This window comes from Nestor notabilis, unplaced genomic scaffold (assembly GCF_000696875.1).
Source record: "Nestor notabilis isolate BGI_N333 unplaced genomic scaffold, ASM69687v1 scaffold6774, whole genome shotgun sequence".
Classification (NCBI taxonomy): Eukaryota; Metazoa; Chordata; class Aves; order Psittaciformes; family Psittacidae; genus Nestor; species Nestor notabilis.
Genome location: NW_009926763.1, coordinates 1 through 21,865, shown reverse-complemented (window position 1 = coordinate 21,865; position 21,865 = coordinate 1). Strand labels below are relative to the sequence as shown.

The 21,865-nt window shown below is 38.2% G+C and overlaps 1 protein-coding gene across 4 annotated transcripts in view; it reads right to left on the bottom strand.

Moving 5' to 3' along the window:
* The window catches only part of SYNJ1 (synaptojanin 1), a 62,778-nt gene extending 41,826 nt beyond the window's left edge, over nt 1–20,952 (bottom strand). For 2 of the 4 annotated variants that reach the window (XM_010013717.1, XM_010013719.1), the window contains exons 1-8: nt 20,817–20,952; nt 8,218–8,304; nt 7,543–7,810; nt 4,935–5,160; nt 3,606–3,689; nt 2,761–2,822; nt 2,065–2,161; nt 651–820 (exon numbers count right to left, since the gene is read on the bottom strand). In XM_010013717.1, coding sequence (XP_010012019.1) covers nt 651–820; nt 2,065–2,161; nt 2,761–2,822; nt 3,606–3,689; nt 4,935–5,160; nt 7,543–7,810; nt 8,218–8,304; nt 20,817–20,940 — 1,118 coding nt within the window. In that variant the 5' untranslated portion in view covers nt 20,941–20,952. The remainder of the gene's footprint in view (nt 1–650; nt 821–2,064; nt 2,162–2,760; nt 2,823–3,605; nt 3,690–4,934; nt 5,161–7,542; nt 7,811–8,217; nt 8,305–20,816) is intronic. The other 2 variants (XM_010013716.1, XM_010013718.1) reach the window with 1 other exon arrangement.
* Between the last annotated feature and the right edge of the window lie 913 nt (nt 20,953–21,865).

Here is a 21,865-nt window from a genome sequence, read left to right as displayed (position 1 = left end):
TGCAGGAATGTTGCCTATTTCTAGCCCTGCTTCGTTGTTCTTGCTGAGACAAGCACAGCCTTTGCTCTAGGAAGAGAGGTGGGGAAATGGGGACAGAAGAACAGGTACAGCAGGAGTGGGAAGTATGGAACAGGGCAGAAAACATGCATCTCATTCATATTTTGTGGGGAATTTAATCTCTCAACTGGGGGATCTAGGTGCACACAGATTTGGAAAAAGGTTGCACTGAACATCAGCATTTACAACAAGCAGAAAATGGTATGCTCCATGACTGAGGAAAATATGAATAACATTATATGGGAAGATGGAAAACCACTCATTCTTTAAGCCCATATGGGTGCACCCAAGAAAAAGGACGATTGCCCATTTTCACCAAAATCATGAGGTCAGTGGCCTGAAATTAAGTCATGCCCCCTCAATGTCTCAGAGATATTTTCCATTAAAATTTTTAGAGCATATTCAGAACAACATGAAATTTTAATAGAGTAAAATAAGTGACTCATATTTCAGTTGATAAGCACCATCTTGGACACAATAAAAATACAATAACATAAGTAACATTTTTTCTCTTATCTTCTTGCCAGTGGGTGAAAAGCATCTCAGAAACATCATTTAATTTGAAGAAATTTACAGAAGTTATACACACAAACCTTTTAACTTCCTTTCCATCAAAATAAAAAAATCCACACTCTAAGAATTTCTGGACTTGAGGTTTAAGGACACTGTGTAGTTTTTCTGCCTTTCCACCTTTAACCATTTGATGATAGTCGAAGTTCACCATTTTGATATCAGCTGAATGTTCAGATGCTTTCAAATGGCTCTGATATTGTAAAAAGAGAGGAAAAAGATATACATATACCAATATCTGAACACATAGTAGTATAAGCTAAATAAGAGGCTACAGATATTTTTGAAAGCTGTTTTCTTAGCTATCTTCTTTATCACATGCTTTCTCTAAGGTAAAATGAAATAATTTTTATCACTATTGTTCAACAAATCACTCAGAACTGATGAAAATTTCCCTGTGTTGTTTCTGGTTTTTGTCACAAAGTCATTTTTTTCCTTACTATACTAGGGGTCACCAAGACAGTCTACAGCCTCTTCTACTGTTAAAATGCTTTGATTTGCAAAGAGTTGTTTCAGTGGAAACCCTTTTCACTCACAGTCACCATTTTAGACACACCTGCCAGCAACAGGGACTGAGTAAACTCCCTATAAACACTGAAAAAAACCCCAGTCAAATTATTTAGGTTGCTGTGAAGGGTGGCTTAAGCAAAACTTTCCTTAATATTCCCTGAACAATCTTGGAGTGCTCACACAATCTTTGTTGGCAAAGCTATGATCTGCATTGATATGCATCTGGGAGCACTAATGTCTCCTACCAGGATTGCTGTATACAGAAAAGATACAAGTGAATTGCCTAAGACATTCAACCATTATAACACAAGGGGAGAGGGAAAAAGGGAAATAACAGATGGCTAGTGTTCTCTGGCTTCAGACAGAACTTCTCAAATTGTCAGTACAATGTGACAGTTATTTTTAGCATAACTAGTGGGAATTCATGAAAATGGCCACTTATAGTTAACATCTTCTGAACAAACTTTCCTGTTTAATCATGAAGCAGCTTTCATGTTTAAATTGATTAAGTTAAATTGTGGGTGGTTGTTTTTGAATATTAAGGAATATATCCAGGAATTCCAAGAGAAAGATTTTAAAAATAAACATCGTAGATTAAATACCACAATGTATCATTTACTTATTCACCAATTTTATAGTGCAAAAAGGATTTATTTTTAAAATAAGCCACTATTAAGCATGAAATATGAAAATAACTTAAAATCCCTCAACAGTGTCTATGTTGCTGTTATAATTATTCAGTATAGTAACCAATCTGAACATAATCAAACACTTTCTGTATCTTAAGCACTGTTTTTATGATAATACAATTTGAACCACAAGTGGTAGAGCATAGCATACCTATTTCATTTTTCGAAGGCTCTATAAAAGCTTCATCACAAACAGGCAAATTCCAAGGATATGCAGTGAGAGAATTGTCATACTCACCTGAAAAGCTTTGCTGAGCATGTGCTCCCCTTCTTTTGCCCCAAGTAAATTTACAATAATTTGCTTGCCATATAAATTTTTAAGAGTTTGGAAATGCCTGTTAACAGAAGAAAAATTCCACACTCACCTTCTGGCATGCACAAAATTAACACAAACACCTGCAACACTGACTGAGATGCTGCAGAAATGTACTGGGTACTCTTGTACCACTGCAAGCCTTTGATTATGTCATGTCCAAACAAATCAGTAAAACTCAGTAATAGCACTAACCACTGACTGCTACTCAATTAGGATAATAACACCAATTTAACAACATATATTTAGTTAAAACCATAAGGCTGTGAAGCTGAAGTGTCATGGCAGGAATAAAATCAAAATATAGATTTTACTTTTATACAGCAGTTGACAAATATAGATTATTCAATGCAAGCATGCTATAATTTTGGTTGGGGTTTTTTTCACTATTTTAAATTTTTTCACTATTTTAAATTTTCTTCAGAGTTTTCAGCAAAGCACTCAAAGGCACAAACAGTCCCGTAGAAGTTTGAAAAAACTGCCCAAGCACTTTGCTGCTTCGCTGAATCACACATTTCTATAAACAGAGCCTCCCATTTGGAATAACACATCCCATCCCCCTGATACATCACTTATCAGAGGTTTGCAGTGCATTAACAAAAATTCAAGAAATTCTTTCACCTGTCAAAAGCTGGTGCATTTGCCTCAAAACCCCTTGACATTCTGACACGATGGGATCCCACCTATGACATAAAGATTACATGAAATTATTTGTCTTTACATATTTGATGAATTGCTCTTCAAAGACCTATTTTGATCCTAAATATGGCCTAAAAATCATTTCACTTTCTAAATGAAATCTCCAAAATTTATTCTTCATGCTATGGTGTGCATTCTTTATTTAGGCTTTTCTTAAATTCCTCTTCTTTTTTCTATTAAAAACCAAACAAAAAAACACAAACCCCTCTTTTTTATTTAATATACTTAGTTAAATAATCTATTGTTTTGATTAAAAAGCATGTACATGTTTCAGCGCTTCTATAGCAAAACACTTGTATGTCTAGTTTAAAGAACCTAGAGTCACTGTGTGGCATGAACTTTTTTTAATCTTCGCTGTAAAAACTGTATCATGGTAGTAGTTGCTGATACAATCCCTCTTTCAAGAAAACTGGGATGAAATTATATTACAGAAACTATTGATCCTTATTGACTTCCTGAGAAGACTTAGCCTCAAGAGCAATTCAGAAGAAAACAGTCCCTTTGGATAACCTTAGATAAACTAATTCAAAATAGAAATCTAAATTAAAACAGAAAACCTCAGAACTTCAAAGAGAAAACATTTAAAAAGCAGTGGACATTCAAATCTTATGCAAAACAGCATAAGACAGCAATAAGCCTGGTGAATTAAAAAATAGCACCAACTTGCTCCCAAAGGATAACCTTATCCTGACAGGTAACTGTGCAGAAGATGATTAAAAAGACATGAATAAGAACTATCTATATAATAGAATTTATCTCCCGCTTACCTGCAGACCTGGCTGCTCCCAAAATAATGGAACAGATCCTCGAATTTGTATGAATGATGACACAGAGTCATCTAAAAATATCACCTGTTCAGGAAAAAAAGAAAAACCAACCATAGTGTTCATAGGTGTTACAGAGTATAAAGTTTTAGGTTTCTTAGCCTTAGTTAAACATAGGGTAAATAAAATATATTTACATATTACATATTCCTGTTCCCTGGACTCTTTTCTCTATACCCTCCAATCAATTAATAAAAGAAGTTCTGTGAGTCTCCCGTGTCCTTCCAGAACTGTGATTCACAACATCCAAGAAAACACAGCAAGCTTTTGTTATTTGGGCCTGATAGAATTCTGTGCTACGAATAACTTGTTTTAAAAAAACTTGGTAAGACCTTCCTGAAGGAACAGTTAAAATGTACACCCAATGCACAGAAAATAACAATTCAGCCTACTCAGAACACCTGCATAGATCTTGTGCATCAGAATCCAAGACACAATCGTCTACTAAAGTTTCCTTTCCTGTATACTTAAGTGGAATGACATGCCAATCATCTAGTGACATTAGTCTGGCAAAAAACTTGGATGGAGAAACAGTACACCACTGTTCTGACTAAACTACTGAAACTGGATGTGTACAAGGAGAGCCCTTCCTAGATAAAGTCCTAGTGAAGTCACCGAGGCTTAGCTAAGAGTCAGTGAGTCAACCAAAGATACCTACTCACATGCATACAGTTGCAGGAACATCTTCACAACTAGGTTATCATAAGAAGTAAGCAAAGAAAGGCCAGCAAAGAATGATTTAATAGCTTCTTGCATTTCTGTATAATAAGGGCAAACATATGCAATCAAATGCAACAGAATTACAGTGGCTTTAAGAACTACCGTTCACAAGAGGTGTGTTGAGTAACCCCAGGAATGCTTTTATTTTTCCTGAATCACAAGGTACCATGTATTTGCCAAAAATCTCTTTTGCTTGTTTCTAAGGCTTTTTACTTTTCTACTCACTCAGGCCCAACAACGTACATGCTCACCTACAGCTCAGGAGGCTGAAAGGAAGTACAGCCACCTACAGCAGTTCAGCTGATGGATAACAGCTTCTTAAGCTATTGAAACTCAGACCCATGCATGTCCTTACTCTAAGCTACACTGAAAACCAAGATCATCAAATTACGTAAGCTACTTACATTCTTTATTTAGCAGCAAAGGAACTATTCAAATATCTGTGATCACAGACTCGGCTTGTGATCTGTTGATTTAGGGCAAGAAAACTATCCACAGACATGCTTATCTTGAGTTCATCAGCCCAGCAATGTGCACTGTAGTATAACATACCTGCTCTGTTTCAACAAAATTAGCAACGTGACCATCATCATTTGTTCCCCGAACATTAAATCTGGTGCCAGCCCGTTCACAGCTCAGCCGTGAAATGAGACAAGCCTTTGCCTGCTTGTGAGCCGCATAAATTGTCCTTATCTCTACTCCTCCACACATGAGACGTAACAACCAGTCATCACAGTTCACACCATAGTGCTTCAGATGCAAATGCAGTGACTGGTTCCTATCAGGAGAAAATAAAAAAAGTAACTGGAAGGAAATAAAATACAGCCCAAATTGTTAAGCCAGATACTAACTTCTTATATTTTACACCCACTTACAAATAAGAAAAATATGTATGTTATAGTTTTATGATATAACTCTTATTTAAGCATACCTGAAATAGCAAAGTTTACAAGAGAACAGTTTACATGTTCACACAATAAGAATATGGGGTGAAGCCATGAATGTTAAAGACCTTAAAAAAATAGCCCTTATAGCCTCTGCAAAAAACAACACTCCAAGCTTGTTTATATTTCTCCACTCAGCCGTGTTTTGAGAAGCCAAAGATTACAGACTCTGGGAAAAGCAAGCCAGAATTCCATTTACAGGGTTACGCTTTTGTGATGGATAGAGCACCATTCAATTTCACATCACCACAAAATAAAGCTAGAAAAAAGTCTTGTCAACATACATTGATTATTTCTATTACAAGTGACCATAAGGCATTACTTGCCCAGACAAGCTTCCCGGAATACACTGATAGCCAACTGATTTTCAAATTTCTGTAAATATAAATTTCAGGGGTAAGAGTTGGTACATTATATATTGCATATACTGTTCTCTAATACCAATTACAGCTCAAGTGAAGGAAAGATCCACAACTTCCATAAACCGGTGCATTAATTAGTACCAATCAACACCTTAGTAAGTAAATAAGACTAAAGTTTGGGGTTTGTGGGGTTTTTTGTTTTACCTCACTCTAGTGGGGGTTGGCTTTTTATCTTCTTTGTAAACATTCACTTGTACAAAAAGGAAATAAAGTTTTCTGCCCAGCAAAGACAGTAAACTCTAGTAAGACAGCTGGTTTTGTCACCACCCAGAAAATTCTGCCATAATTGCAAACAACATATTTGACTGAAAGGTTGAAGCTATTCACTTTAATTTTAGCCTTTTCATTCTAAACTTCCAATAAAAAAACAAACCTACAAAACACCTCAGTTCAATCATTAATGAAGATTCAAATCCTGTGAATCAAGTACGCATTCACTTTACAGAAAAGTATTACAACAGGAGACTGAGAAAGCAAACAGTATTCTTCCCCTGGGCAACCTAAGACTGGAACTTTTGAATAGAAAAAGCCCAAGAAAGCTTCCTGAAGTGCATAAGCAGAATACTTTCTGTTATTGACTTCAATGTTTACATTCCTGTATCTTGGAATCTGTGACATTCAATCTACCTCCTGCAAGGACTGATTCTTATTGAAAAAGAGTCAGGTAACTTAAGAAGTCTTCTGACAGCGGTGATAATCAGCCAAGCTTATTTGGACAGGGTCAACAGGCATCATCACTTCCCAAGTCTTGAAATACTAACTTATCAACAGACAGCCCAGTCTTTTTCCAGATGCAGAGACAGACAAACAGCCAGGCTCCTGTAACTCCTGTAAACCTACATCAGAGTAGATGTGTTTCTGAAGACAAGAGCTTATTTTCTGTCTTAATACACATATTTTGTCTTATAGAGCAATCTGATCATAATAATGGCAGAGTGTAGAGTAGCACTGGCACATATGGCAGAGCTGATTTGGCATCCTGTATATTGGACAGGAGAGGCAGGAAGATGTAGCTTTTCACCTGTTCTAATGGCACATCGCCAAATCTTCAGGACTCTTCCAAGGTTCATAGACACATACACCATTTTTAACCATAGCTGAAAATATGGGAGCAGAATTTCTTACATGACAGTATGCGTTACTGGCATTATTTAAGAAGCTTATTGGCAGAAACAGCAAAATTCCTTTTACCAAGAATTCTCTGTGTGAAAACCTATACTTTATTCAAAAATACTCTGTAAATAGATACCGAATTCAGCAGCCACGCAATGTGCACTGTAGCATAGCCTACCCACTCTGTTTAAACAAAAACAGCAACATGACAATTATGTGTACAATAGAACTTCTAAAGCCCTTTCATATGTTGGAAACCTACTTGGAAACTATATACAGCACCACACCTTTTTAGAATTCAGAATGTTCAAAGGATGAAAATTTTCTTTAAAGCTCTATTACCTCACTGATTTTAAAAAATTGACACACTTAATGAAGAATTGAGACACCAAAGCTGAAACATAACATCGTAACAACTGTTCATATCAAAGTATACTATCATAAACATTGAAAATCAGTGTCGTCCAATTAAGAAACTCCAAGTGGCCATGGAATCATTGTATCACTAATAATATACTTATGTCCTTAGAGATAAAATAATGCTATTTTATCTCAACATTTTCATGACAAAGGTGTATATTTAGGAGCTGACAAAGACAAGGCTAAAAACTTGCCACAGTCTAGTCTGCACAGGCATGCATTATTCTACCTAATGGCTGATAAAATGCATTTTGAACTCACCAGAAGAACCTATTGTCAGTGGTGTGCTCTTGCATGCTGCGGTGAGCATTGAGACTAAGATCTAAACTGACCCCAGTTGCAGACCATGCAAAATAAAAGTTGCCCGAGTTCAAAACTTTGCGCACTTCTGAAATACGATCCTCATCTGTTGTATCAATCCGTAAGGATACAAACTCAGTGGAAGTAACTCGAAAAACTTCTGAGTCTTGAATCTTTCCCACCGACATGCATCCTGTTACTAGAACCAGATAATGTAACAATGTGTCTCCTGTAAAACAAGAAAAGGCACATATAACAGAATGAATCTTAGCAGTGTGATGTATTCGATGCACTCACATGCTTAAATGTACACAACCTGATCCCAGAGTGCCTGAAAAAAGTACAAAAAGAATCAACATGAAGAATTCATTCTCAAGTTCTACAGAAGAAAAGAAAATACAAACAGGAGAAACTGTACTGCAAATAACAGGGATTGTGAAAACGGAAGTTATTTTTGTCCACTCCCTCATATCTGGGAGTGCTCCAAACTTGCAAGTTAACCCGACAAAGACAAAAAATAGAAAGAAACAAAGAGCCCAGTTCCTGTTGCAAGGATCCTGTGCTGTGCAGTTTTACAGGACCAGCACAATTCTCTTTCCCAAATGAAAAAATAAAAGTTTTATGTATTTTACTCACCAAGGTTTAATCTCAATACACCCAAGAGCCCATATGCATCCATTACTTTGGAGTAGGTGTTCTTGATTGTGTCTTTTTCTGCAGAAGCTATGGAGAGAAAATGTAAGATTTTATGATGTAGAAGACCATACACTATGGGAGGGAGAATGAGTCTACTCTGAACTGAAAATCTGAGATTATAAAAGTAGCATTTATGTGAAACTTCTGGAAAAAAATCAAAATGCATGAGCATATGGCATTTTATAATGGAAAATGAGTATTTGATTTTATGACAAATTATGATCATGCTATGTTTTTAGGCAACAAAAATAGGACTTGCAAAAACTCCAAGTGATATTAAAGGAGAACATAGGCATTTTTAACATCATCATCTCTTAATATAAAATGCATCTAAAACACAGGCAAATGAGTTCCATGGGCACACTCTCCCTTAATTAGTTAAAATTAGAGTATTGCGAAATGCTGCTTTTCTTTTTTCCATGGAAAAAAAAAAAATCTCCAAGAATAAAACTGTGATGTGGCAGTATTATTTCCAGATAAGTACACAGGATTATCACAAGTGCATTTTAACTAGTTCCAAATATATTCCAAGCAAATAAAAACTTTTGTAAGTTCACAAGATAATGGTATTTAAAAATCATATCTTAGATTAGGAAAACACAATTTTCATAGACTTTTTTTGGGGAAAAAAATGTATTTTATGAGAAGCTGAAGTATATCTACCATTATTCACATGGGAGTTATCGTTAATGTACACTTTAGAACCTTAATCAGCACTTGAAAAACCAGACCCACAAGCCTGACTGCAGAGCCAGGAGACAGAGATGCTGCAGATCCCACCTGTCCTGAGATTTTTGCTCATGACTGAGACTGCACCTTAAGTGCAAAGACCAACAATTCCAGCTGTGCCACTGGATCTACAGGGATCAAGATTTCTGAGTCACCAAGGATCAGCACCTTCTTCCTCCTCAGAAATGACCTGATAATTAATTTTCACTTTGACAATAAAAATTTCATATTAAAAAAAAACAAACCATAAATCAAAACACCCACTGCCCTGGTATTCTGTTGTGCTCTCTTTCACATTGGCTATATTTTCTTTAGAACTGCTGTTGTGAATTTCTCTAATGAGCATTCCCTCAGCTTAGCACAGCTCTGCCTGTGCACAAGCCTATCCCTTCTGTTCAAATGTCCACCAGCTCCATTATAAAAGTGGATCAGAAACTCCAATATAGAAGAAACAATTAGCTAACCTCAGCCTGAAACCTAAGCTCATTCAATGTTTTATTAAGTGCATCTTAAAAGCTTAAATATTTGCACTGATACACTGCATTCCCTTAAACCAGATGCTAAAGATAAGAGAATTACAGCAGCATGATTATTTCCAAAGTCCTCACCCATAATAAGTGTTGAGACTCACAGCTAATCTAAACATATTGTTTACAGACATTGGTTTCGTCTGTAAACCATGTTCTTCTTAACTAGATCACCATCAGGCTGGAAAGAGCAACTTCTAAGCTTCAAAACCTGGAATCCATTTTTCCAGCAAGCATTTAATGAAGTCAGCCTACTCCTATAAACTCAACTTTTGGTAACCAGAGAACTGTTATAGTCTTCTTTCATTTAAAATTATTAATGAAAGATGAGGTCTAGTTTCAAACTTATTGAAGGATTTTTCTTAAAGGTGCCTGTCAGCATTTAATGACATTTCAAAAGAATGTTTTTTCTGTCTTCTATGGATTTATTCTCTTTTCCCATTGCATAGAACACCCATTATAAGTAAATTCCTTAATAAGTAAATGCCTGAAATAAATGAAGTAACATGGGCTTTGCAAATTCAGATCAACAAAAAAGGGTTGCAAAAACAAACAGAAAAAAATGGAAATTTAAAAACTCACTGTGGTTACTGAACTATTTTCCTAGCAAAGCACCCAAGCACCAACCAAAAGCATTTCATACCATGTTTTTCAGTTACATTAGATCTAATACACTGTGAACTCTGAGCAAAGCTTTTCCACAGTGAGTGTGTATTTCTATCTCGCATTGCCTGCGCTTCTCCCATCTTTTGTTCTCACGGGAAAACAGCAAGCTTTGCACACCTCAGGAGGTTCACTTCATCTGTCCTGCCCTGCCCTATCCTCACCTACCTCCACGTTTCAGCTACTGCCTCTGCAGAACCCAAGTCTAGGTGCAAGATGAAAGAATTACAGGATTTGGGGATGACCGATATTAGCTAATACAGAGAGATAAAGAATGGTTATCACATAAACCTTTTCCTTAAGAAACCAAGCCAAAAAGAAAGTAGTCACAAAAGTAGCACTAATAGCAGAAAAAGGGGCAACTCCACAGCACTGCACTGCTGCTGCTTCCCTACCACAGAAGCACCAATCCGTGCTGCTATGCAGGGATATTTTGGACAGTTGGCTGCAGCAGTGCTCAGGCTGCTTTTGGGGTAACGACAGTAAGGGACTTCCCATGATTAGGAGTGCTACAATATTAGGGAAAGGCACTGGAGTTTTCTGCAAGCCAAGATGAACTCGGGAACAAGTCACAGCTACATCACATTCATTTCCATTTTCTTCCATTTGAACTGTTACGAGACCCTGGGGAACAGCATCTCCCTGGGGGCCAGGGTACTGATAGCCATAGGGGCTTCCCCAGGGAGACAGGGCAGGCTGGGGACAGCCCCAGCCAAGGGCATCAGGCACCCCTGTGGGGATGGCCTGAGGCCAGGCCAGGATGTCAGTCTGTGGGCAAGGGTCAGGCCTGGTGAAGGTACCAGGGAACAGATTAAGAGTCCCAGGATGGCCAAGGGACAGGGACAGGCCAAGGATGGGCTGCGCCATCAGCCCTGCTTGGCAGGACCCATGTCTAGGCTGGGTAGGGCTGTGGAGCGCTGGAGACCAGCACTTTGCTGCCTCATTGCTGGAACAGGGACTGACAGCCCTGAAGGGACTGAAATGGGGTTCAGGACCATGGGCTGAGTGGGGGAAGCCCCATGAATGCTGGGCAGATACAGTCAAGACTGGTGGTGTCCTCAGGACCCTGGCACAAACAAGCAGTAATGCTATGAAAACATGAAGATGGTTGTACAGCTGGTTTAGACCAAAAGTCCATTTAGCCTCCAAACATTTATAAGAATTTCCTGAACCAGCACCTCCACCAGTGCTAGCCACAAGGATGCCTTTCATTTATGGATACTAAAAGAAAAAAACCCAAACATGCAGGCTGACTGCCACTGAACATGGCATTTCCCATTTCTGAAGATATCAAAACTCAATTTTCAGGTTTCCATATCACCCCGTACCAGACAGTATGAGTAACAATGTAAATGCTTTGGAACCATCTGGATTCTCCCCTTAAGTACCACATTTAACTCTTCTTCACCAAAGCAGGGAGCTTCACAAAGATCTATGCTCTCTCACTTCATTCAGCATGCAAAGCCACTGGATACAGCTGGATACGCAAGAGCCACTGAAGGGAACCCATCACTACAGAGTCTTACATTCAGTGAATGCAAAGCCAACTTTCAGTTTCCTCTATAAATAGCTGAAATTACTAACTGGGTGAACTGCACCTTAGAAGTTAAACCACAGGAAAGCTAAGGTAATCCCAACAGAAGGAGAGAGCATTTTCAAGAGCATTTCCGAATGCATTTCCTCTCTAACATTCTTAATGCATGAGCACACCTCTTCCCAGAATGGTAGGTTGGTCTGCAGCCACGAGACCCCTTTTGACTTTGATTTATGAGCTCCACATCTTGAAAAGAATTGCAACTAATATGCATATGCACTCAGAAAACAAAACACTCATGTCCTACAAATTAATGGACCTATTTCGCCTTGAGAAATTGACTTTTCTATTTATTTTATCTTTAAATAGCTGGAAGTAAGCAAACATAATTAAGGTTGTCTGAAAAAAATATAAAATGATGTTACTCACTAAGAAGAATGAATTAAGACATGCAACTTCTAAAGACAGAAATTACCAACTGAAATGACAACTTTCATCCATAACACTGGACTTAACAGATTTGAAATTATACTGTAAAGGAGCACTAAACAACAGACAATGCTAGCATACATATACATTTCTGCATATAAAGATGGACACAAAACATTACACGGCAGTATTTCTTCTATGGCTTTGTATGTCTCTAAGCATCTCATCTACATGTCTTTTAAATACCTCCAGGGACGGTGACTCAACCACCTCCCTGCGCAGCCTGTTTCAGTGCTTGACAACCCCTTCAGTGAACACATTTTTTCTAACCTCCCCTGGTATAACCTGAGGCTGTTACCTCTTGTCCTATCACTTGTTACTTGGAAGAAGAGACCGACACCCACTTCACTACAACCTCCTCTCAGGTAGTAGTAGACAGCTACAAGGTCGCTCCCCAGAACCTGTTTTTCTCCAGACGAAACAACTCCAGTTTCCTCCGCTGCTCCTCGTAAGACTTATTCTCCAGATCCCTCACCAGCTTTGTTGCCCTTCTCTGGACACACTCCAGCACCTCCTCATCTCTCTTGGCATGAGAGGCCCAGAACTGAACACAGGATTTGAGGTGTGGCCTCACCAGTGCCCATCACAGCGAGATCATCACTGCCCTGGCACACTAGTGCTGATATAGGCCAGGATGCTGTTGGTCTTCTTGGCTGCCTCTTGGGCACAAGATGGCCCTTCTTCAGCTCTGTCAATCAGCACACCCAGCTCCTTTTCTGCCAGGCTTCAATAAGCTCTTCCCAGCCAAAGCCTGTAGCATTGAATGGGGTTGTGGCCAAACTGCAGGACGCAGCACTTTGCCTTGTTGAACCTCACACCATTGGCCACAGCCCATCTATCCAGCCAGTTTTTTTACCCCGTGAAGTGTATGCCTGTCCAAGCCATGAGCAGCCAGTTTCTCCAGGAGAATGCTGTACGAAACGGTGTCAAAAGCTTTGCTAAAGTCTAGGTAGAAAACATCCGTAGCCTTTCCCTCATCCACTAAGTGGGTCACCTGGTCAGAGAAGGAGATCAGGTTAGTCAAGCAGGACCTGCCTTCCATTAACCCATGCTGACGAGGCCTGATACCCTGGTTGTCCTGTACATGCTGTTTGATGGCACTCAAGATGATCTGCTCCATAACATTCCCCAGCACTGAGGTCAGACTGGCAGGCCTGCAGCACTTCGGTCCCTGGCCATCACATTTGCCAACTTCCAGTCAACTGGGACCTCCCCAGTTAGCCAGGACTGCTGATAAATGATGGAAAGTAGCTTGGTGAGCACTTCCACCAGCTGTCTTAGTACACTTGGGTGGATCCCATCCAGCCTCATAGACTTGTGTGTGTTTAAGTGGTGTAGCAGGTTGCTGACCATTTTCCCTTGGATTATGGGGGCTTCATTATGCTTCTCATCTCTGTCTTCCTGCTCAAGGGGCTGGGTACCTGGAGAACAAGTGGTCCTACTATTAAAGACTGAGTTAAAGAAGACATTAAGTACCTCAGCCATTTCCTCGTCCTTTGTCACTATGTTTCCTCCCACATCCAATAAAGGATGGAGATTCTCCTTTACTCTGTTGCTGATGCTTTTATTCAAACATTTCTTATTGTCTTTTACAGCTATAGCCAGATCAATTTCTAGCTGGGCTTTGGCTCTTCCAATTTTCTCCTTGCATAACCTCATGACATCCTTGTACTCCTCCTGAGTTGCCTGCCCCTTCTTCTAAAGGTCATAAATTCTCCTTTTTTCCCGAGTTCCAGCCAAAGCTCTCCATTCAGCCAGTCCAGTCTTCTTCCCCGCCAGCTTGCCTTTTTGGACACGGGGACAGCCTGCTCCTGCACCTTTAAGATTTCCTCCTTGGAGAATGTCCAGCCTTCCTAGACTCCTTTGCCCTTCAGGACTGCCTCCCAAGGGACTTGTCAACCAGCCTCCTAAACAGGCCAAAGTCTGCCTTCTGGAAGTCCAAGGTAGCAGTTCTGCTGACCCCCCTCTTTACCGTTCCAAGAACTGAAAACTCTATAATTTCATGATTACTATTTAGCAGTAAATATATGCTAAAAAATAAAAAAAAATTAAAAAATCACAAAACTTTTAATGTGGTTTTCAGGTCCAGTTGTAATATATTTTTGTAAAAAGCCAGCAAGCCTCATACGCAGTGTGAAGAGAAAAAGAATAAAATAATTTAAAGTCAATATTTATTAAAAATTCCTAGGTCATAGTATTTTTTAACATTAACATCTCTTTTGCTCCAAGTTAAATCACAAGTGTGCATCTGTAATAATCACCCCTTATCAATCACTAGCTTATTTAAGAAAGGTGAATGATTCAATTATTTTAAAGTGATTATGTCAGCCCTCTTACTGTTAAACAAATGGAACCCCCTTGAAAATCCTGTTTTCAGTACAACTTGGTTCATCATGAATTCTGCTTAATTCCAGATTACAAATTAGTTTTGCAATTTTCACAATTATGAAGTTAAAATCATATTAAAAGTTATCATTTATACTTCCTACCGTTATGTTCTCTTCTTGGTGGGATCACGAAGTGCCACAATGAGACATTATAAGTTAGTGGCTACAATTCCCAGCTAGAACATGAGACACTGAGCTGGGAACAAAGACACACTCCTGAAATTATGTGCAGTTCCTTTGGAAACTCCTCATTTTTACTTCACATTCACTTTTCACCATTATTCACTTCACAAAGACATTTATATATTACCATAATCAACATGTATCCTTAGGACTATAGGGAGGAACCCCCAAATAACAAAGCATCTCTACCCAGCAATGAAAAAAACCTCAGACATCTCTAGATGTTAGCAGTTATATTTAAATATTATACACCAGAAAACAAAACAAAACCATCATTTTTCAGAACAGCAACAACAACAACAGAAAAATCATAAGAGAGAAGCAAATAAAAGGCTTGGTTGCTTTAACACTATTCTTCAATACTATGCAAATTTACCTCACAAAATGTATCGTTTCAACTAACACCACTGACAAGGGGGAAAAATCCAAACTGAGAAATAAAAGTGTGAAAACAAAGCTGACCTATGTAACAGCCTACAGGCACTTCCTTTCCATCTGATTTGGACTGACCCAGTTACACATTCCCCTTTGAAATTAAAACCTTATAGCACCAATAACCTCCAAAGATTTTCTTCTAATACTGATGCTTTGATTAAAATAGTTACTTCACGCCAAAGCAAACTATTGCAATTTTTGCCTGTACACAACTACAAAATTTCCAATTTAACTACATGCTAACATGCAAAAAGACACCAAATTATCTTAAATGTAGAAATGCTAATTATTTTTTTTTCCTAAATTACATCTGAGAACTCCAAAAATATGCAAACTAGGCTTCTTGACAGGCATTTAATTAGCAAGACCTACCGTTCACTGGATGTCCAGTAGGGCAAACCCAAGAGTTTTACTATTATGTCAGCTACCATAGAAATGAAAAATTACTGAATTGGAAAGGGAACATTCATAAAGATTATTATTTGTTGTTAGTGAAATTCCATGTTAAAATCATGCAGTGAGGTGATACAGAGTAGTCTTCACTATTGCTGTGAAGCTAGTCTACTTTAAGATGCAAAAAGCCTTCAGATTGTGTCATAACTTCTTCTTAGTACTTCCAGAACTGTAAACCAAATTCTTGCAGATCCATCATGTCATTCAAAGAGGTCACAGTCCTCCCAGGCAAGAGTTACTGCCTCCACCAACCTTCTAGGAAGATTCTTACTGTACTGCTTGTACGTTTCAATGTGTTCTAGGCTAGCACACATGGTCTTTATTAAACCATGTGATTTTGTTAGAAATGTCTGGAAAGCAATAAGCAGAACATCTCTCCAGCAGATTTGAAAGGACAGTGAATTCTAGCAGAATCCTAGGAAAAGCACCTGCTGATAGGAAGACAGTTACAGCTTCCTCCACCAGCACAGCTGCCCTTGGCACCCACCATAGCTGTTGCTTCCCTGCAGCTTCTTAAGTGCTTTAAGACACTATTTAATAGGAAGGCATAGTCCAGAAGATGACATCTAGTCAAAACAGTAATAAAGATAGGAAGGTGAAATCACTGTCTACCTTTTCATCGTAGTCCCTTCAAATTGGCTTCAGATTAATACAGTACTACATCAAAATACACTCAAAAAGTATTTCAGCCTCAGCCAATATTTGACCTTTGTTGTCTAACAGAGACTCTCTTTCCAGAGGATAAATTATTGATTGAAGAATTTTAATTCTTATTATTGCAGCCTTATATATGTACATAAAACAGGACAATATTTATATTAAGCTTATGTTATAGGATCCCATAATGAAAAGCAGAATGTAGTGAATTATTTTGAAATACTCTCCTTCCCTAGTTAAGGGGATGTAGTTCTACTCAAAACTCTGTATAAACATTCTCAGGGGTGTGGGCAGAATCACACAGTGGCAGTTGATGATGTCACAGTGGTGACAGCAAACACCAAAGAAGAAAACTTCCAATTATGACCATACAGAATATAGTGTGTGTATATATATACATCTCCTTAATAATTATGTACATATAGCAAGTACTCATCACATGTATCTGTCAGTATGTTTTTCTTCAGGTGTCTAAGTTTTGTCAAGCACTGTATCAACTTAAAACCTTCTGCAAAATTATTATATGCCATCTGCTACTGTGGATAGATAATAGCATATCTGCTTCTCCCCTTCAAGAATGCAATGTGGAAGGATTTTCTTTTTAAAAAGAAGTGGAATGTGGATGGGTGGTAGAGTAGCATTGCTAAACATGAATATGAATACCAGGATGCCTGCTGCACACAGGTTATTATTACAGCTCTTACTTTATCTAGCTCTACAGAAATCTCAGGGTGGGCATAGTGCCTCTTCTTGTTCACACCTGCCCTCTTCTCAGCGTTACCATAAGATTCAAGCCAAATGATGTGTACATAGCTCCTGCTCTCTCTACTCAGGGCTCAGTATTTTCCCAGATGACAGAACATTCTCCTTTACTCATCGCATGCAACAGGAGTAAAGACAGCTTCCCACTTGTTTCATTATGACTCACCAGAGAAGAAAAGGGAGAGAGATCACCTCCTGCTCAGTCAATGAAATCTTTACAGGTAAGGTATCTCAATAAAGAGTCCCATTTCAAAGAATAAATACACTGTCTATTTTGTATGTCAAATAAGAAAAAATAGATGTATGCCATCATCCCACTACATTCTAAGCAAATCAGAAGTAAAGCTGATGACATTTAAAACTAAGTGCTCTTACAAGGCCTTGAGATGCAAGCTGGCAGGATCCCCTGAGACTTCAATATCTTGGGCCAACCCAATATTAGGATTGTATAAAGGCAAGCAAAGTACTTCTCAGATGGTTTAGTCACACTAAAGTTACCTAAGCCACACTATAAGCAGCACATAGAAAGCTTCTAGCAGGAGTGAGGCTTGGGCTGCTTCCATGTTAAGGCTGAGTGATTATGCAACAACCACCTCTGTGAACTATCCCTCTGACCCTCTTCCTTTCTTCCATCTTATTCTGTCAATTTGAATAACAGATTCAGTACATGCACAACATGCACTGAAAATCACACAACACATGAGTTTGTTCAGCAATTCATAGAGAGGCCTAACTAAATCCTCTGAATCATCCTGCAATGCTTCATTGCATGTAAAGGGGATGAAGGTTAATACCGTTACCCTTTTCTCAGCAAAATGACAGACGTACTTCCTCCAAGATGACATTTAAAGAATCAGTAAGCTTTTGTTTCTTTCTTTTAGCCCCTTTCAAATCCAAATTTCTACACATGGATGCTCCAGAAAATGCAGATAACTAAGGTTCTCAGAACTGAGCCACATGAATCACTTTTAAATGGTATATTTCACTAGGTTCTGCCTATATTATACAAGGTAAGAACTCTGACTGGGTAATAAGGCTGAACACCTTATTTTATTTTCAGTATTGATGAAAATATTTTGAAAAATATCTAAGTTTGAGATCAGTATTGTCAATTTTTGTAGTCTACAAAGCATTAGCAAAAAAAAATATATGAGTTTTTAACAGTTTAAAGTGATGCTGTTCTGGATTTAAATTGATCTGACCATTTTTCTGTCTATTTACTCAGATTTTACGAATATCTGGGGAATCTTCCCCTAGGGCTAGACTTTCATTAAATTCAGCTTTTAGAGTTGTACCAATATCCAGAAGTTTGTAAGACTACAGACTAGAATCTTCTGATTGGTTTCTGTGGCACTATTACATAGACGGAGTAGCACTTTACAAATCTTCCCCAAGTACTCTTAATTGCAATCCTTTAAATATATTAAAAGAATACCAGAAGCAAACAGCCAGCAGAAAAAGAGGGGGAAAAATAAAATTCTGAGCTATGGGACTCTAGTGTTTTTTCTGCTGTCAGTTCAAGGGTATGATTGTGATCTTTCAACCATTAACAAAAGAATCACGTTTCAGTATTTACAGAGTTTAGGTGCAAAGAGGGAATCAAACCAAAATGCTACACCTAAATATGCATCAGGAAAATACATTCATTTACCAGACAGAAAAGGAGTAAGCAGTTTACTGGTTAAGCTTACTGAAATTAATATTCAGAGGACCTACTTCTAGCTAAATACTAATGTTTACAACATTGTAACCTACTAATTAGAATACCAAGGAGAAACCTTTACAGACTAACAACATGCTATTACTAAGTACAGAACTCAAGAGGAGAGAGGCTTTCAAACTTTGTTTCGGGTCTACTTCCTCTGTTTGGTAACAACATGAGGCATAGAAGAGGGCAAGAACTTTGATATGATTTTTAATTCTCAAAGAAAGTTTATCCAGGTGCCTGCAGTTATCACAGCAGAAATAGTGACTTACTGTCCTTTCTGAGCATAACTTTCAGGAATCAATTATTTTTAATGCATTGCTCCTGAAGTAGCTTCAGCATGTTCAGTACTTCCTAAATAAATGCTAAAATAAAGTTTTCCACAAATCTTCAAAGCATTTTTCCCCATTTTATGAAGTTCACTAAACCTGTTCATTAGCTTTATGACTGGGCAGTTACTCCAAACCCAACCCACACCACACAATGCCTTCTAAATACTGATGACAAAGTCAATGAGATTACTTACATACATAGAAGAAATTGTATCAGAAAAGAAAAACCAAAAAACCACAAAACACCAAAACTCAAAACCAGGAGAAAAGCACTCATTGTTTTTCAATAGGATCATCATTGAATCGCAGCTATAATGTCAACCATGCTGGCATGCCCCACTGCTAGGCCTCTAGCAGCTAATGACGGCTTGTTCTAATCGCACATTAAAGACACAGATTAAGTTGCATGTTAGACAACACTTGTTCGTATGGCCTGTCCGGTACAGATAACTCTGTGGCCCAACCTGAAGTACCTTACACAGGACAAAGGGACACTCAGGTGCCTCAGAAGGAGACCATGCTACTGCCAAGGAGCAGACTTGCATAGAGGAGAGCCAATTGCAAATGCTGAAGAAATGAAACGTATCTCAAGTCCCACTTTCCTTTGGAAATCACATTTCTTACTCTGAGTCTTGCCAGAGAACACACTCCCCATTCAGCCAGTTCTACAGTCTTGAAGCCAGAGAGAGCATCCTCCTGAAAGGTAGGGGGGTTTGAGCCTACTCAGACTCCAGGCAGTGAATCAAATCTCTCATTTTCTGATCGAGTGCTCAGAATAGCTACGCTAGAAAACCACAAACAGGCACCAGAATGAATTAATCAAAAAGCTATTGACCTTGGGGGGGAGAGGGGAAGAAGAGAAAAAGGAAATACTTCTACAGCATGAAAGCTTTCTAAAAAAGAGTCAAAACCAAGCTCAGTAACCCTGTGCAACCAGGTGCTCAGACTTTCTGAAGAATATAAATCAAACTACGTTTTAAAACCCTACCTATAGGCTTCATGATCTCTTCTGCACTTCCCATTTTAGTGTCCTCCAATTATGACTTAAAAAGAGGGGGAGGGAGAGGGTAAAAAGAATTTAAGGGGAACATTTAATGCATTTATCACTGAAAACATGTAAAAATAACTTTGCAATGCAAGACACCTTGCTCCATATATTACTCATTTTATTACAAGACAAATCAATACAGAGTCTCCAGATAGGTTAAAAATACAGGGACAAAATAAAACTAAAAATCAAAAAGCCATCAAAAATCATGATACAAAATGAGACAAAAAAACCCCCAAATTAAGATGATAAACCACTTAAGAATATAGAATTTTTTATTATGAAATACAACACAGAGAATTAGCTTTTCAATGAGTTATCAGGTATTAAAACAGAAAAGGTTTTTCAGAACCAAAGAACTAAGCAGATGTTGTTGGAAGCAATTAGAAGAAAATTTAGTATACATGAAAATACACATGCATGATGAAATGAAATTAAAAGTGTAAAATCTTCTCTTAACAGATGGAGATATGAAAATGTCTTTTTTATTTTTCCCCTTATTTAAATGGGAAGCCTCTCTACCAGCAAATAAGAAAATAGAATAGTTGCTTCTTTATATTCCATAAATAAACAGCTTACACAATGTCAAGTCTGCCAACTTTTTACATGGTAGTTATCAAAACATATCGACTTACAGAGGACAGCCACAGCTCCGGATTCAAACATGAGACATTCTTCTCTGTTTCTGGCTTCCACTATCACACTGAATGGAAGTGGATCCAGCTTGTGATAGACTCGGTATCCTTTACTGAAAGCCATTTTGCCTTTACCAGAGGCAGTCCTGTCCAACACAAGATGATGTTAGCGAAACCTTCCTGTACTTCCAGATACCTTCTGCAAAGCAGGTCTGACTTGCATCCTTTCCTAGGGATTTTATATGTTTAACAAAAACAACCAACCAACAACAACAAAAGACCTGCTCACTCTTTCTACCTCATGAGACTTACTTTATCTCATGTTCCAAAACAAACATAGGGACTATCTAAAGACAACACAGCAATGTTTCGAAATCACAATTACCCAGAGAATCATCTTTCAAAATCAAGGATTTATTTAAAAGCTTCAGAGACAACAAGAATTTATTTCATAATACTTACTAAATAGGATTTCTTCTTAGGAAAAAGGAAAAAAAAAAAAAAGAAAATAACGCTCACTAGCCACCACAAATACGTAAGAGTGGCAAATATCTTAATCATAAACTAATGCCAAATGCAGAGGACCAGAAGCCTGGGCACGCTTCAATTTTTAGATCTGTTTTACTTATTCTGACCTTGTAGAAAAGGACAGTATATTTTCGACACCAAAGCTGTCAAGACGTTTTAAAAAATCATTCAAAACCGTTAACCTGTTTTGGTTTTCTTTTCTTAAAATGAAAGCAGATTTTTGTTTGGATTTAAACCCTCCCCTGCAGTGGCTGATGACTGAAACATTGCAGTGTTGTACTCGTGAAACTGCCTGTAAGCCCCAGAGGTAAGATCTTCCTTTAAAACAATTAAAAACCCCAAGCAATAAGGAACTATAAACAAAAGCGTGAGTAGCCAGATTTTAAGGGCTTAAGCTCAGGAAACATACAGAGAAAGAAGATTCTTCTTGAGAAGCCAGAGAAGGGGTTTCTGTCCCCTCCTTTCCCTTCAGCTCAGTCTGTAGCCTCCAGGGCGGACGCGGACTTTATGCCGCCGGTCCG